This window comes from Xiphias gladius, chromosome 22 (assembly GCF_016859285.1).
Source record: "Xiphias gladius isolate SHS-SW01 ecotype Sanya breed wild chromosome 22, ASM1685928v1, whole genome shotgun sequence".
Lineage (NCBI taxonomy): Eukaryota > Metazoa > Chordata > Actinopteri > Istiophoriformes > Xiphiidae > Xiphias > Xiphias gladius.
In genome coordinates, this window is record NC_053421.1 from 25,485,709 (window position 1) to 25,502,201 (window position 16,493).

Below are 16,493 nucleotides of genomic sequence, written 5' to 3' on the forward strand. Positions count from 1 at the left end.
CAGTTTGCCAACCCAAGGCCTCAGTAAACGATTTATCCATCGTGGATTACAGCGTCGACGCGCGCCGCCTCGTCAGAAAGCGGTACCGAGAAAAAAAACCCCGAAAATCTCCTAAAATGCCGAACCCGTCCCTTCGGACCCTGGCTGAGGCGCGCTCGCTTCCACTCGGGCCGAGGGACTCCGGCGCTCGTTTCGCTTCCACCGCTGCCGGTGATGTCAGACAGCGGCGGGGTCGTGTGAGGGTCAGCAGCGGAGGAGGTTCACGGAGAGTTCAGCCGCATACATTAGGTAACGCCATCGGTCGCCGTGACATAACTGGTACGAAGCAGGTTGAGCTGAGGCATTCGTCAACACGGCGGAGATAAGAGGCCGAGGAAGTCCCGGAGGAAACTTTGTTATGCAAAACAGCCTCCGGGTCTGGATGCGTTCAACCGCCGCGCCCCTCGCGGAGAGCACGAAGTCCGCCGGCTGCGCGTCACCATGCGAAAGGGCTCCCGGCCGTCCCCGGGAGGAGAAGCACGCCTCTTCTGAACGCGACACTGTCATGTCTCGCTGCTGAAAAAAAAAAACACCGTTCGCACCGAGCGCGGATAAACTTCGGCTGCACAAAAACAAAACAAAAAAAAACCGAGCGAAACCGAGCCGCCGAGGAGGGATTTCCCATGCGGACGACATCCCCCGGCGGACGCCGCTGAAACCGGATCATGTTCGACTATGTGGAATTTCAGTGCTTCGGTCCCGGGGAGATCGTGGACTTCTACAGCTCGTCCAGCCCCGCGGGCGCGCTGCAGGAGCCGGACCGGGATTTGGCAGACTTCTTCCCCGAGCTGATCGAGTCGGACTGGCAGGAGCACCGGTGCTCGCAATGTAGGTGGAAATGTTTTGGTGAAAAAAAAATGAATCAGGGACGTTTTTCCTCCGGCTCTGCCTTCACATTGGGAAAAATCCCTTTATCGTCTAAAAAGAGCTCAGTCATGTGAAGTGGGGTCAGTTTTATTGCAACTATGTGGAAACTAAACAATGCGCCTCAGAGGGCTTCATATCGGTACGAGTCGCCCTCCACCCTTGGACCCTCCAGAGGTTCCTCTTCTGATCTACCTACCCCCCCCCCCCCCGCGCTGCGCCGGAAGGCTTGGCCGATGGCCTGCACCGTCCCGAGAAATTTCAAGTCACAGGTAGAAGGGCAGAGAGAGGGCCTGCGCCGTAGGGCCACCGCAGGGGTGCGGGAGAAAGCCACTGGGTGGCCGTCACCTGCCGGAGCTCGGAGTGCTTCCCTGGGGGGCGGTGCACCTGTAAACGGCACAAAAAAAATTGAGATTTTATGAGAAAAACAGTAAAATAGATAACAGACAAAATTGATAATAATAATAATGATAATGGCCATAAAGGATTCTCATCAAAAGCCAGGTTAAGAAAAGTGGGTTCTAAGTTTATCTTTAAAGATATCAACGCTTCAGGTGACGAAAATTGCTGTTGATAGACCACGAAGTGCTTTAAAGTCGAGTAGAGGAATATTAAAATCCACAAAACTGAGGAAACCAACTCAAGGACCCGTTCCAGGTCCGAGACCCCTGCATCGCTGCCCCCCATGTCGGATCTGTTCGGTCAATCGTATCCATCCAGGTAATGGATGGCAACGCAGTAAACCACAGCCGTGAGATTATACACGGAGTCTTCATGTGGAACATGATCGGGTGTTGACGAGTACTGCGGGTCAGGCAGCACTTAAAGTGGCCCCCGAAGCTGCGCGGCGCCTTAGGAGGCGTTTAGTTCCTGTTTACATACTGCGCATAACTGCGAAATGGGCCGGTGGGAGGGAAGCGATGTCCTGCGTCCGTGCGCTCCTGAGCGACGGTGTGCGTGAGACGGGGGCAGGGCCGGTCGGTTGTGGGGGGTCACCGCGGGTTTTCGCCGGACGGTCACCGGCCCGGGAGGTCAGAGGAGAGCCAGGCCGTTCCGGACGCACCAAGGGCGACAAAAAACCTCAAAATGCTCCGTCGCCAGTCAAAAGAAATAAGAAATACAAGAGCTGCGGGAAAACGGGCCCTACAAGTGATTCATTATTATATATGACGATATTAGACCCTTTGAATGATTGAAGGAGAGAAAAAACGTCTGCTACAGAGATTCGGATTCATTCTTTCAACTTCCGTTTTTTTTTAATGAACTATTGGAGCATTTTGCCTCAAACAGCCTTTTTTAGACGAAACCATCTGAGAATTTTTCGTTTAGAGAAGAAACGACTCTTTGTTGGAACTAGAACAACTCATAGACATCTGAAATGTGAGGAGAGGCCCCAGCTTAACACCGTGGTTTTGTTTGTGTGTGTGTGTGTGTGTGTGTGTGTGTGTGTGTGTGTGTGTGTGTGTGTGTGTGTGTGTGTGTGTGTGTGAGGGGTCACAAGACAAAAAAAAATCTTGGGTTTTATGTCAAATTTTAATCTGAAAAATAACCACAGCTGTTAAATAAATGCAGTGGAGGGAAAAGGAAGAATTCTTCCCTCTGAACTGTGGCGGACTAAAAGTATAAAAGCAGCATGAAATGGAAATATTCAAGTAGAGTTCCTCAAGATTTGACTTTCGTAAAGTACGTGAGTAAATGTCTCGGACTCAGGGAAGAAAATCTACAAAAAGCAAGTGGGGTTCAACACATTTTACTTACAAATTACAACGTCTCAGAACCTAATGCCACAGACATACACACTGTAGGCAAATCACACAACGACACGCGAGAATCTCACTTAGACAAATGGCTCAGCTGATAAATGGCGGCGGCATTAAATGAGCAGATGACGATAAACGTGCAGCGTGAAACCAAATGAAACAGAACAAATAAGGAAAAGGTGGAGGAAAAAAAAAAAGTTGCTGACTGGTCAGCTGGCGATTCAGCGGAACCTTTGAGGTCCATGAGAACAGAGAATAAGGGTCGGGGCGCTCGGGTTCTCTTTCTCCGTATCAGTGTAACCCAAGATAACATGTAGCGGCGCTCGAACCCACCGCGCAGGTCCCGCCTTCGTTGCCCTTTGAACTTATCTCCTTATCTCCCACCCTCAAAGGCCTCTGCTGATGGCAGTGTTTGCCCGGCACAATGCGTTGTGACACACATCAAATAACACCACCTAAATTGGGGTTGGGGGTAACACCCCCCCCCCCATTCGGCCCGACCGAATCGCCTACACCGCCCCGCCACACACACGCTCTCTGTTTCTCCTCCCTCTCATCCGTCAGTTGGGCTTGTGGCATGCTCCGGCATTGTGTCGTGCCGGGAGAGCGATGGGGCTGACGGGGGTGTCCTCGTCCGACCCGCCGATTCCAGGTTCAACCAGAGGCCACGGGTTCGAGGGGATGGAGAGGAACCATTTTTCTCGTTTTGTCCCCCTTTTCAAAACGGCTTTCTCGGCGGAGGCGACCGGAGAGTCGGCGGGAGGCTGAGCGAGCCCCACGCACTGGAGCAAATCTCCTCTCAAAAGTGTTTTTTTTTCAAGTGGCGGGGTCGCCTGCTGTGATTGGTGCAGGGAAACGATGCATTTATGCGGGGGGGGGGCGGTTCTGCAGCAGGTGACTCTAAATCTTGGCAGCTGCAGATGTCAGGGAGAGGTGGATTCTACACTGAGCACTTTTCCAAAGCCAATGAAACGGCAAACCAGAGACGCAGGCTATGTCCAGGCAGAGCACCCGCTCTGTTATTTGTGCCAAAGTTTGGGTTTCACTTGAGGGGGGGGGGGGTCGCTTTTGCATCCTCGGGCGTCCGACAAGGGTCTGACGGGATCGTTGCAGATTTACACGGGAGTCCTGCCGGTCCTCAGCTGGCCCAGTGCTCTCAGGTCATCGCTTGGCTCCTAGGAAATCTCGCAGCAGCAGCTCTACGAAACCGCCTTTAGCAGGGAGTCTGGGCCTGCGTGAGGATGGACACAGTCTCCGCGGCTTGAAAATGCAACGCCGTTGTTCCAGTTCCCACAACATATGGACAACATTGTCCATATGTTCACGTTATCTCTCGGTAAATGTTTCATTTAACAGAGGCTGGATGTGTAATGTTGCCACAAAACATGCTTTTTGGAAGCATGAAGAACTAGAGGCTTTAATCCATGATAGAAAAGCGTTCACTGACCATTTATGGATGCTTTTGATGTCACATTGCTTTTGACTAAGCTCAGTTAATTGATTTATTCCCATCATTGTCATTTATTTATGATTATACCGATTATCCGTTTTTTTGTAGTTTGCTTTACTTTCCCTTTTTATGGTGGCGCACCTTGGAAAAGACATCTCTTGTTCCTCACTGGGTTCTCTCCCAGCGTCGGTAGAGGTGGAGTGGAGCAGAGGTATCCCTTGAACCTCGCCGCAATGAGGCAAAATGTCAGTTCCATCATGAAAATGTGAATTTTAACCAAGGGGGTCATCGGGGTCAAAACTGGCCATCACTCAGACGCATGACTGAGCTCAGAAAAAATGTCAATGCTGCTTGCCCGTTAGACTGTGAGAGATCTCCAAGATGGCGACGCTTTGGTCTGCGAGAGAAGTCACGCATTTTCTTTTTTTTCTTCATATTTCCGCCGTCTAAATCGGATTTTCTGCCCGACGCTGCCACTAGACGAAAGGTCTCAGGGGTCACTGAAACATCGGGATTCATCCCATGCAGTTAGCGAATGTCTAGAACAGGGGCCGTCAAAGTCTGACAACACGCGGGACAGAATGAGACAACTACGTCCCCAACTACGTGTAAACAGGAAGCATAACGCCATGGAGTTAGTTAGCCGCGGGCCACAACATGAGTCCAGTTTTTTTTTTTTTTTTTTTTTAGCCCATATTTGTTCACTTTCGGGCAAATGTGCACGATTGAAATATGCGCCGAGTTAGCCATTAGCAGCTAATGTTAGCAGCGTGTGCATGGACTTACAGACAACTGTCACTGGATTAGTTTGAAACTGAAGAAAAACTTTAAAAGAAAAGAAAAAAAAAGTGATGATTCTCAGGCAACTTCTGGAGTTAAAAGCTTGTTTTTCTGTGATTCCCAGTGGATTCATGGCCATTTAATCGCAATGGACATCGGAGGTAAAAAAAAAAAAGATATATCATCGCGAAGTGTAAGTCACAGGGAACCAAAAATATATACGTATCATGTCGGTGTGTTCATATTTGAGTGAGCCGGGGCTTTCTCTCACGTGTCGGATGGAAAGGACTGACCGTGTGAGACAGAGAAGCTCGCCGGGCGAAGCCAGCGTGATCGTGTGTGCTAAGGTATGACATTGTGTGTTTGCAGCGGTGGGCAGCCAGAGCTCCAGCTCCAGCTCCAGCTCCAGCTCCAGCTCCAGCTCAGACGACCTCTTCGCCAGCCCGCCCTCCCCGCCTCCACCTCCTCGCACTTACAAGCCCTGTTTTGTGTGTCAGGACAAGTCCTCGGGCTACCACTACGGGGTCAGCGCGTGCGAGGGCTGCAAGGTAACGAACCGGGCCCGCGGGCTGCTTCACGACCTGGTCTTCACTAAAAATGCAGGCAGTTTTTTTAAAATGTGTGTCACGCCGTTAAAAAAAAGGAAGATGGCTGCAAAGCTCACAGGATAAATAAAAGACTTAACTACCTAAATATTGTGAATGCAGGATGCTGTCTTACAGGATGTTTATTAGGGCTGTAGTCAACCAAAGAAAATCTGGTGTCGACTGAAGTGGTACCTACTGTTCAACCGATCGACTGGTCACGGGGGGGGGGGGCATTATCTCTAGATCAACTAAATGGGCCGCAGCGCACTGAGCACGGGTAGTCTGTCCCCGCCACCGCCATAACGGATTAACGCCGGAGGGCTGTTGACCTGGCGGCTTTTTTTCTCCTTGAGAAAGAAACACCGGCGACTGTTCGACCCATGAGAATGTCCAACATGTAGTTTCCGATTGTAAATGACCCGATTTGTGTAATTCCGCCGAACGTAGGTGTTTTCCCCCCACGTTTCCCCCTCCAGTGGTTTGCTAACTAAATTCACGTGGAAACTGACTGGACTCTGCCATCACTCCCAAGAAAGACGACTAAATCGAAAACCTGTTGGTGTTTTCTGATGCTGTTTAAAAACAATAATCCTGATAGAAAAAAAGGCCCATATTTTACTGCGGGTTTTCTCAACAACAGCGTTAGTCAGTATGTCAACATCCGGTTGATGGAGTTGCACACAGATTTTCGTACGGACATTCATGGCGCCCACACGATGAATCCTAGTGACCTTGGCGATCGTTCCTCTACCGCAACCAGCGGGTCGAACATTTCAGTTTTCCGGTGAACTATTTAAATACTTAATGGATGGATTGATGTTATTTCAGTGAATTAAGTAAATATTTTATGCATAATACGTTTACATAAGATGTTACACTACGCGGGATTATTTCCACTACTCTAGTAACTTAAATCATTCATGTCTTCTCCCCCCCTCTTGCCTATGTAGGGCTTCTTCCGCCGCAGCGTGCAGAAAAACATGGCATACACCTGTCACCGTGACAGAAACTGTATCATCAACAAGATCACCAGGAACCGCTGTCAGTACTGTCGGCTGCAGAGGTGCTTCGCCGTGGGGATGTCGAAGGAGTGTAAGTGTCTGATCCACTCTGATTTAGCGGTGGGGGGGGCGGCATCGGGGGCTTCATTGCTCTGCCTGGTTGATAATCGTGTGGCCCCTGTAGCAGCCAAAATTAGACACTCGCTACCCTCAAGGGGGAATTGCCTGCTCCTACCAAATGTGAATACGTTCAGAGGAACTTGTGTCCCCTTCAAGGACAAGGTGGATACGAGATAGTAGATAGTGCAGAGTGGATTGTCGATGTCCTTATTCAGAGAGACAGGGTGTAAGGGGTGAATGAAAGGTCAGAATCCTTGACTCAGGTTTTTAGTTTGCGTCTCTGCAGAACCGGTTGCGTGTTTTGTTAGTGATTCATAAAACCACAGTGAAATAAATTCTTATTTATACCAGAGAAACCACTACAATGATGTCCCTTTGCTATACATCTACCGTCACGTCACCGTCCTGTGAAAACCCTGTTGTCTCAGAACTTCAGCTTTTTCTCCGAGCCAAGAAAATCAGCCCTGTTTTCGGCCCCGTGGCAACGCGTTGCATTTGTCAGCAAAACCCAGTGGACTTTAAACTAGGTTTGTTCTGCTTTTCAGCTTTTACTCCAGAATGATCTCAAACCACAAATTTAGCAATTAGCGTTCAAAATCGCCACATTTGCAGACACACTGGAGTCAGTGTGTCTCCAAATGTGGGTCATCAGCTAACGTCCGTTTATTTACTCCCTGTAACTTTTTAAAGACACATCATTTGTTACAGCTACAACAAACAGTTCCCTTAAGCCCCCCCCCCTCCCACCACACACACACACACACACTTTGATAGTTTCGGTTTGATTTATTCAATAAAATCTCTCTGGGGGTTGATAAAAATGTCGGACCATCCATTTGAGCGGCCTTTAATTATTTTGCGTGCATTCAGAGCAGCGAGCTGCCTATTGACTGCTCCTTTGCTCCGGGCATTTCCTCTCGGGCAACGTGCAGGGCTGCCCTGTCCTCTTTGGTGCAGGTTATTGGGGCTGAACGCCCGCATGACAAAAAAAAAAAAAAGGCACAGACATCATTCAGAGCAGAATAAATTCGGGCCACGTCCTGTTTTTCGGTTAAAGAAGAAAAGAAAAAAAAACAGTAGATATATGTAATATTCTCCTTAAAAGACACAAGAATTGGACGTCCATCAGAGGACAGATTTTTTTGGTGTGGGGAGTGTTTTCTCGGCTCACTTTGGGCCCCTTAATACCAGTCAGTCATGGTTTGACTGCCACAGCCTGTCTGAGTGTTGTTGCTGACCATGTGCCTCCCTTTTACGGCCACAATTCACCGTCTTCTAATGGAGACTTCCAGCAGGATGATGCCCCGAGTCCCGAGGCAGAACTCGTCGAAAACGGGCTCCTTGTCAGCTGGTATTCCCAGCTGACAAGTCCGGGCCAAGCGGGATTCAGGCTGCTCTGGGAGCGAACTGAGGAACTCACCCGGTGCTAGTGTGGCGTTCCCAATGAAGTGCTGAGTGAGCAAATCTATCTAAGCTCTAGAAGAGAGTTTCTACAGGACGGGATGTGAATGATTTGCTGTAGCTGAGAAACAGTTTCTGTGAAGACAGGCTGCTGTTGAGTTGTTGTTTTTTCTATGATTTGATTGAAATATCCCTTTAAAATATGATTTTTATTTTTATTTTTTTATTTTTTTCAATCTCCTCATCGAGGAGTTCTTGGTGAACTCCGGCGGCACTCTGGCGCCCCAGCGGTCGACCAGAAACAAAGTCAAAAAACTCTGCGAGGCCCAGAGGTGCCGTGACCCAGATAACGGAGTGTGTGTGTGTGTGTGTGTGTGTGTGTGTGTGTGTGTCTGTGTGTCTGCGTTATGTGGAGGCGGCGGCGGAGGGCCGCGATAGGGCAGCGGCGAGGGATCCACCCCGCCACATGTTCTCACTGCCGCTCGCCCACACTCGTCCAGACGGACGCGCGTTACGTAAACACATCACATGCCGCGGACATATGGATGCTATGTAACCGCCCGCCGGCCGATTCAGTAACGGTGCAACACGTCCTCGGTCGGAGTGCGTGCACACTGAGGAGTGGATGTAGGGCATCCAGAGAGAGAGAGAGGAGGCGGCGGCACAGTGGCCTCGGAGTGAGGAGGGCGGAGACCCAGGTGTTGCATAATCCCGAGCTCCCCCCTTGAACATGTGCGTAGCCGCCCGAGCCAAGTCGGTGGGACGCACCGCGATGTGTTGACACCGTTACCGAAGGTGATTATGAAAGTCTAACCTGGTTACGCAGCGTCAGCCGGCTTGACGCCCCCCCCCATACACCGCGGGGAGCTGACTGCCAGCTGTTTTCTGTATTCTACCGGAGACGCAGCGTCAGTGAAGTCCTCTGACAGCGACGTTTGTTTTGACTTTTACATGCTTCAAGAATCGCAGTTGAAATTCAGTTCGCCTCCACTGAAATGGGGGGGTCGGGGGGGGGGGTCCCTAAACCTAACACAACACTACATGGCCAACAATATGTGGAAACCCCTTCGGGCCTTGGTCCCGGTGGTCGTGGCCGCTCAGGCCGTGAAATGGCGCAGCAGAGTATGGACTTAAAAGCTGAACTAAAACACGAGCCCCCCCCCCTCGCTTTTTTGTGAGAGGGAACATAAAACTAGGGTGAGACCGGGGCTACCGTGCGAGGAGGGCAAAACCCTTCTTGGACATCCGAATCAGCGTCCCAGGCCTCAAGCCCCTCGTTGGGCGTCTCCCAGGTCAAGAGGTGACGGACATCTGGGACAGGCCAGCGTCTTCTCTCTGGGTAATGTGCCGCCCGCAGTTTAGGCCATGTTGAACATTTGGCGGGACCCACTTTCTTAGTTTTGTTACTTTTAGCTGCCTCTTCTTCATGAGTCTAGACAAGGGTGTAGGCTTGGTTTAAGAAAAAATATTTACACATATAGTGTGTATGTCAGAGCTGCAACGACTGGTCAGTTAATTAAGTAGTTGATCATCAGAAAAGTCACCTGCAACCTAATAAAACAACCTGTTTTCAGCCTGTCACATGTTCATATTTTCTGCTTCTCTGTTTTCGTTTCTTTGCAAACCGAATGTCTTTGGACTGTTGGTGTCAGGATTTATTGCACGACCGCTGCCTTAAGCTGCATCGGTTTTAGAGTAGGTGTGTCTCATGAACCGGCAACTGAGTTTCTCGCGCCAAGTGTACGTGTGGACCCCCAGGAAGAGGGGCTGCCACCTCGGTAGTGGCTAGTGGGGATCCAAATAAAAATGTGCAGGTTTCAAACACTTTTCCGAGTTTCAAATCAAGTGCCAGCGTTTGAACTTTTAGAAACCCTTTCAGTTGTTGCCTGAACATCCTGTAACTGGCGCTGTCCTTCTCCCCAGCGGTGAGAAACGACAGGAACAGGCGGAAGGGGAAGAAGGAGGCGGTGAAGATGACGATCATGGAGACGTACGAGCTGACGGCGGAGCTCGGCCTGATAGTGGAGAAGATCTGCCGGGCCCACAGAGAGACCTTCCCCTCCCTGTGCCAGCTGGGGAAATACACCACAGTGAGTCACAGCAACAGACCTGGCTGTTTAAAAAAAAAAAAAAAAAAAAAACAGAGAGAAAGTAATATCTGTAGAGAGGGAAAACACCAAGGCTGTCATTTTCTATGCAGTGATTAGTTCGATTCAGACGGGGAATTTATGGATAATAGTTGAAGGATTGCATGAATTTAATTGGGCATGTCCATTCTGGATGCCAGTCGAAGACATCGAACACAAAACGCAATCAAAACCTTACAGGATATGATCCTGTACATGGCAGTGGCGAAAACGCAGGGGAACTTGCCTCATTTTACTTCTTTTTGAAGCGTTTCTGTGTAAGGCCCTGTAGGCGCGGAACAAGCTTGGAGTTGCAGAGCTTTCCACTCACGGCGTTACTGAGGTCTGAGAGCCTCATGGGAAATGTAGGAATTGCGAGAAGAGATCTAAGCTATCGTGGGGGGAGGGGCAGTGGCATTTTTAAAGCTCTACACGTGTGATTATCGTTCAGCGATCGTCTCGTTACTGAAAGGTCAGAGGTCACGGTGCTCTGAACGCAGGCTTAAGGTTGTTTTAGGTCGCGGTTTGAAATCTTTAACGTTAGCTGTAAACATTCACGTTCGACAGGGAGAAGCTGATCGGCCTCAATTTATTTAGGATAGCCACCATTTAATATTGATATCTTTGTTATTATTCAAACAGTTTATGCGCTCAGCAGATCCACATTCAAACGCGCGCAAGTTTACACACTGTAGCTTTCACGTAAGAGAAATTAGTCGCAGCTAAACAAAAGAAACGTCAAGAAATCTCTTTAAAACACTATTTGGTAACGTTTTATTCTATGGGTCCTTAATTTTTCCAGTAATTTTCCAGGAAGGAAGACTGACATCCACAGAAATCTCTTTTTTTTTTTTACGTCATGGTCTTTGTTGGTGAGGATGTAAATTCAAACAGACTGAATGCTTTTTCTGCTGCTAGGACACCAGGGACGTTTGCGTGGTCCTCAACAATAAAACCACAAGCACGTAGTGTTGCTCATGCAAGCTTTGACACATCCATCCCAATCAGGAAAAAAAAACCCGTCCGCCCCCTCGTGACGGAGAAGCAATGCAATACAGTAATCCGACTGGTGTGAAGTTTAAGGGTGTGCCCTTATTTAGAAATAAGTGAATGTTTGACACGTCATGTTTGTGGTTTGACAAGTCAGGAGAATTCAATGGGGCCTGGATCATGAGTAATGTCAGGAAATGCAGATGAAATGACAAACAGCTTCTGCGTAAAAATAAAATTAAAAAAAAAAACCAAAAACTTCCTGGTTTGACATGAATCGAGATATCCACGAGTCTTACACTGTGAAGGTCTTAAAATTCAGTAAATTTAAAACCTCAAAAAGTAAAATGTGGAGTAATTTGTGTGGAGGTCATGGGTTTTTTTTCAACATCAGCATTTTCTTAAGGTTAGAAAAGATTCAGTATTCAAGTTAAATGATTTGACCACACTGGAAACGTCACAGTCAAAACATTTCTGGGCTTAAAATTGAGCTTGAAAGACTATTCACTACGAGATAAAAAAAACCAAAAACATTTCAACTGGATTTTGATCAGACAGATGCAGGGACAAAGGCTCTGTTCTTCGTCCCTGGTCCGGTGCCATGTTTTTGTCTTCTGCCGTTCGGTGTTTTGAAAATCAAGTTGAGTCTGCTTCAGATAGGGACCTTTCTGGAAGTAAACACCGTGGCTTTCCACTAGTGTGACCAAAGCACCACTATCATTGTGTGATATTCCAGTACGGATCGGAAAAGCGTGCACTCCTGTTATCGTGCAGTGATGTCTTGTTTTTTTGTGGCCGCATTACAATCAGGTTGTGTCTTTACGCAGCTGCAATCCATATTTTCATACAAACAGTGGATCAGATCGCTGTTTATGTGAAAGGTGTCGCTCGTCGGGACGAACCCACGGGCCGTTACTGCGAAGTCAGTCTATGTCTGGCGCGTTTGGTTTCGGCGTCTTTGAGCTCATCGTTTTGGTTTTTGTTTTTTTGGGTTTTTTTTTACGGCCACGGTTTTGCCGCTTTCGGCCCGGTCATCAACCCCCGTTTCCAGCCGCGGCAGGCAGATGTTTTTTTAAGCAGAAAAAGCCCCAGGAGAGCCCCACTGTCCACTACCTGACAGCAGACAGACGCGGGTAGCGAGCAGCCGGTGAACTCTGGCGGGAGCGTTCAGCGGCTGAGGCGACAGCTCACCACGACCCACCACGAACACCGGCCTTTAGGCTCCTCAGTTGGACATGAGCGCGACTCCAAATGAATGGGAAACGTTGCCCTGCGTCTGCTGGATGTGTAGGTGGGCAGCTGTCCGCTAACGTGTTCGCCGCATCTAACTTTTGTGAGATGACCCTGTTGCGTTTCCCCCAAGTGGCCAAAAAAATAACAAAGCGCAGCTGAAAGTAAACATCATGGCTGCTCCTGTTGTTGTCAAAGTTTACAATAAAATAACATGTTTCGGTGTTTTATTTGTGACCACGTCGGGCCTTTTTAAAGTCTTTAATGTGGCCCCCCGAATCCTGCGTCCTCCCTGAGCCACAAACCTTAAAAACTCCACTCTGAGCCATTAACGTCTGACAGATATGCGCCATCTTTCCTCCTCCATCCAGAACTCCAGCTCGGACCACAGGATCCAGCTGGACCTCGGGCTGTGGGACAAGTTCAGCGAGCTCGCCACCAGGTGCATCATCAAGGTGGTGGAGTTCGCCAAGCGAGTGCCGGGCTTCACCGGCCTGACCATCGCCGACCAGATCACTCTGCTCAAGGCCGCCTGCCTGGACATCCTGGTACGTGGTGGACGTTAGTTGTCAGTAGCCTCCCACGCCGAATGACCGGAGCTACACGTAAATGCAAACCGTACACGGACAAACACGGACACGCACGTACACGGCTCCTCCCGCCCAGTCGCACTTCGGCCTGGATCCCGACTCGCGCTGTCAGCCGACGCTCGTGCCGGGGACAAACTGACAGGCGGGCTGGCAGACAGAGAGCAGCCCTCCGGCAGAGTGCGTTGCATGTTTTATTCTCCTTCACCCCCCCCCGTCACTTACTGCCAAGTCTGTCTGTCATCGTCACCGTCGCAGCCCGATAATTTACCCTGACACTCTGATGGCGGCGGGGGAGTGCCGTGTGCGATCACAGGCTCTGTTGCCTTTCGTTTCTCACACATTTTTCCCCGATGAGCAATTCTGGCACTTTCCTTTGCCAAGTTCTGCTCCTTCGGTCTCCATAATTGTCACTCTTCCCCCCTGCACCCAGAACATGTCATACGGCGGCAACAACACAGGTCCAGTGGGCCGTGCGTGCTTCCCCTAAATTTGTATTTGTGTTTGAAATTTGTATGACTGTAAGTCATCAGGGAAAAACGCTCAGTAATCCCGCCTCAATTAAAGCGTCAATTAGCCGGAGTTTATCAAATGTATTTATGCATTTTATCAAAGCAGCAGCAGATCAGGAAACAGGGAAGCAGTTTTCGCGATGACAGGGGACGTGAGGAATGTCTCTAATAGTATGAAAAAGGGTTCGCTGTTTATCTGCAATGGAGGTTAAAATGGCTCCACTCATTATTTTAGAGTTTACGGTGCAAATTATTTCCAAACAAAGTGACTGAGGAAGTCTGTAAATGCCACGGTGAAGACCGGCGGGTGGAGCGTTCAGACACTCATCAGGCTGAAATTCACCTGCTGTGCCTTCGCTTCGATTCGATCTGAAGTTTGGCCAAAAATCAAAATGTAGAAGATGATGAAGTGGAAAAACTCACACGGGCAGGAACAGAAAAAAACGTCCAGACCGATTAAAGTCCCATCTAAAGCCACACGGGAGGCCGTTTGAATGCTTTTCACAGCACTCCCGCGACGGGTTTTTGTCCCATATGACCGTCACAGGCCTCGGTTTCACGATGGGAATCGGTGCAGCATGACTTGATACTTGAAAACGTTCCTGCTTTTTCTCATTCGTTTCCTCCCGCTGTTCTTCTCTTTTCATCCAGATCCTGAGGATCTGCACTCGCTACACTCCTGACCAGGACACCATGACCTTCTCTGACGGGTTGACCCTGACCCGCACTCAGATCCACAACGCCGGATTCGGACCGCTGACGGATCAGGTTTTCACTTTCGCCGGGCAGCTGCTGCCGCTGGAGATGGACGACACGGAGAGCGGACTCCTCAGCGCCATCTGCCTCGTCTCCGGAGGTACCAGGGAAAAAAAGTGTCGCGTAAGCCAGCTCGTAAACCTGTACACGCTCTGTGTAGTCCCGTTCCAGTAACGGCTCGCTGTGTCTCCCTCCGTCTTTCTGAGCAGACCGACAGGACCTGGAGGAGCCGTCTAAGGTGGAGGTGCTGCAGGAGCCGCTGCTGGAGGCGCTGAAGATCTACTCCCGCAAGCGGCGACCCAGCATGCCGCTCATGTTCCCCAGGGCCCTCATGAAGATCACCGACCTGCGCAGCATCAGCGCCAAAGGTCAGGATCCCCTGACGAGCCGAGAGGCCGTCCTTCATGAAGCTCCTCGTTCATCACACACAATTGAGATGATATAATAACCCCTGCGACTTCTTGCATACTCATTTGTTCCTATTGGAAGGGGAATTAAAGGAAGATCATGTAACTATTGATAACAGTTTTGGCAACTTTTTAAGAATGAACACATTCATTACCCCACAAAAGAAAAGCCGAACCGATAAGCATTTAGAGAAAAACACCTTTGCTCATTTCAGCACACCCAGTGGTTTTGATTCTACAGCCTGACCTGGTCCGGTACGACCAGTGGTTTATGTTGGCTGATAACCGACCAGGTTACTGCTCTCGAGTTGTGCCACCGTCGCACCTTTGTCATGGGGGTTGCGACTTTTGAACAGCGTAGCTGTCGCTCAGCGCAAGTAACATCGGCTCGCTTTAAAAAGGAAAACAGTTTGTTCTACAACCTGAGTCTTGTTTTTCTAGCTTCGCAGCCGTTATCACTGGTGGCTACAACATTTTACTTTGAATTGAATTACATTTTTCGGAGTTCTGGGACCATGGCAGACGCCAACGCCTGCAGATTTACGGGACAGCGGTAAAGCAGCCCGTAGCGCCAGCTGTCTCGCAACGTTAGTAAGAATGAAGACTCAGGACATGTCGGCACAAGTAGCACAATACTTGGCGAAGTGAAGCAGTGATCCCCGGCATCCCAGCTGGTAGAAATCTCTTGGGGAAAACTTGTGGAGGTCCCCGGCAAAAAAAAACAACTGGCGCATTAACGCATGTTGTGTAAAAAGCACTTCCGTGTCCGTTTCCACAGGCGCTGAGAGGGTGGTGACGCTAAAGATGGAGATCCCGGGCTCCATGCCTCCTCTGATCGAGGAGATGCTGGAGGATCTGCAGAACCTGGAGAAGCACCAGAGGAGGCGCTCGGAGGAGAGCCGGGCGGAGCAAAGCGCCAGCCAGCAGGCGCGCGCCGTCGCCCCGCAGCACACGAACTCCTCTGGTTTCTCACCCTGAAGCTGCTCCGAGGAACATTCCCGTCCGTCTTCCCTCCCGGAGAAACCGCTAGCTATGTTAAAGTACAGATGCAGTTCAGAGGGGTCACTAGTGTCTTACCTCAGTCTTTGGTCAGAGAAGGGTCAGTGAGTATTCACGGACTGATCTGCAGACGTGACGAACAAAAGAGAATGATGCAGTAATGTTTTAATCAGTCACAGTTTCATTTTTTAACCCCTGGTCGCGGGCACCTCATAACCGCTGAGAATCACTCTCAGCCTTCCTTTATCTGGTTTTTACTGTATTTATGTTTGCATGAGATAGCACGTGGATTCATTTTTACCTCATTTAATAACGTTGCCTTTAGCACTAGTGTAGCAAAGATAGTAAACCTATAAAATTGATTTTTTTTGAGCTTTTTACATACTATGTGAATTTTCTCACTCGTCAGAGTCCTCTGTTTGTACCCGATGTGTCGTCGTGCTCCGAGAGAAAGAAGAAAAGGGAAATTTTAAGTGCAAAAAGTTTTTTTTACTCATAAGGGTGAATGTTCATAGCTGGCATTAACAAAGTGCACAAGCTGATAGGTAGCTGAGTCGATGTAGGACACGTCGAATTTGAGTTCAGGAGACACAGAGTACAACAAATGAGTACTTAGAACACAGTGTCGTAGTTGTCAGCTTGTTGCTCCGAGGGTGTCAACTCTCTCTGGAGAAGTTGTGCTTTTTGCTGGAAATCTACTAGGTTTTGTTTGTTTGTTTGTTCGTTTTTGTTTTTTTTTGTGGCGGTATTAAAAAGAAAGAGTTTGTACACTCTTTAGTAAGCTTACACACAACCCTGTCCTCTCACACAAAGTTTTAATCCCAGAAGGTCTATTTACAGCTGTTGACAGGGCTGGATATCGTTTGAAATGTTTGAGATACTTT

General features: G+C 49.1%; 1 protein-coding gene across 2 annotated transcripts; it reads left to right on the forward strand.

Moving 5' to 3' along the window:
- The first annotated feature begins 634 nt into the window (after positions 1 to 634).
- Positions 635 to 16,493, forward strand: LOC120784669 (retinoic acid receptor beta-like). Of its 2 annotated transcripts, none has more exons than XM_040118647.1 (8): positions 635 to 867; positions 5,263 to 5,441; positions 6,431 to 6,572; positions 9,926 to 10,092; positions 12,720 to 12,896; positions 14,099 to 14,303; positions 14,413 to 14,571; positions 15,389 to 16,493. In XM_040118647.1, the coding sequence occupies exons 1-8, from the start codon at positions 705 to 707 to the stop codon at positions 15,586 to 15,588; spliced, it is 1,392 nt and encodes a 463-aa protein (XP_039974581.1). In that variant the 5' UTR covers positions 635 to 704; the 3' UTR covers positions 15,589 to 16,493. The 2 variants fall into 2 exon arrangements, with proteins under 2 accessions (XP_039974581.1, XP_039974580.1); XM_040118646.1 differs by lacking the exon at positions 635 to 867 and having other exon boundaries at positions 5,361 to 5,441; positions 15,389 to 15,566; positions 15,625 to 16,493.

Coding starts and splice junctions, on each gene's coding strand:
- LOC120784669 (XM_040118647.1), top strand. CDS start 705: ATGTTCGACTATGTGGAATTTCAGTGCTTCGGTCCCGGGGAGATCGTG. Junction 6,573..9,925: donor CGTGGGGATGTCGAAGGAGT/GTAAGTGTCTGA, acceptor CCTTCTCCCCAG/CGGTGAGAAACGACAGGAAC. Junction 10,093..12,719: donor AGCTGGGGAAATACACCACA/GTGAGTCACAGC, acceptor TCCTCCATCCAG/AACTCCAGCTCGGACCACAG.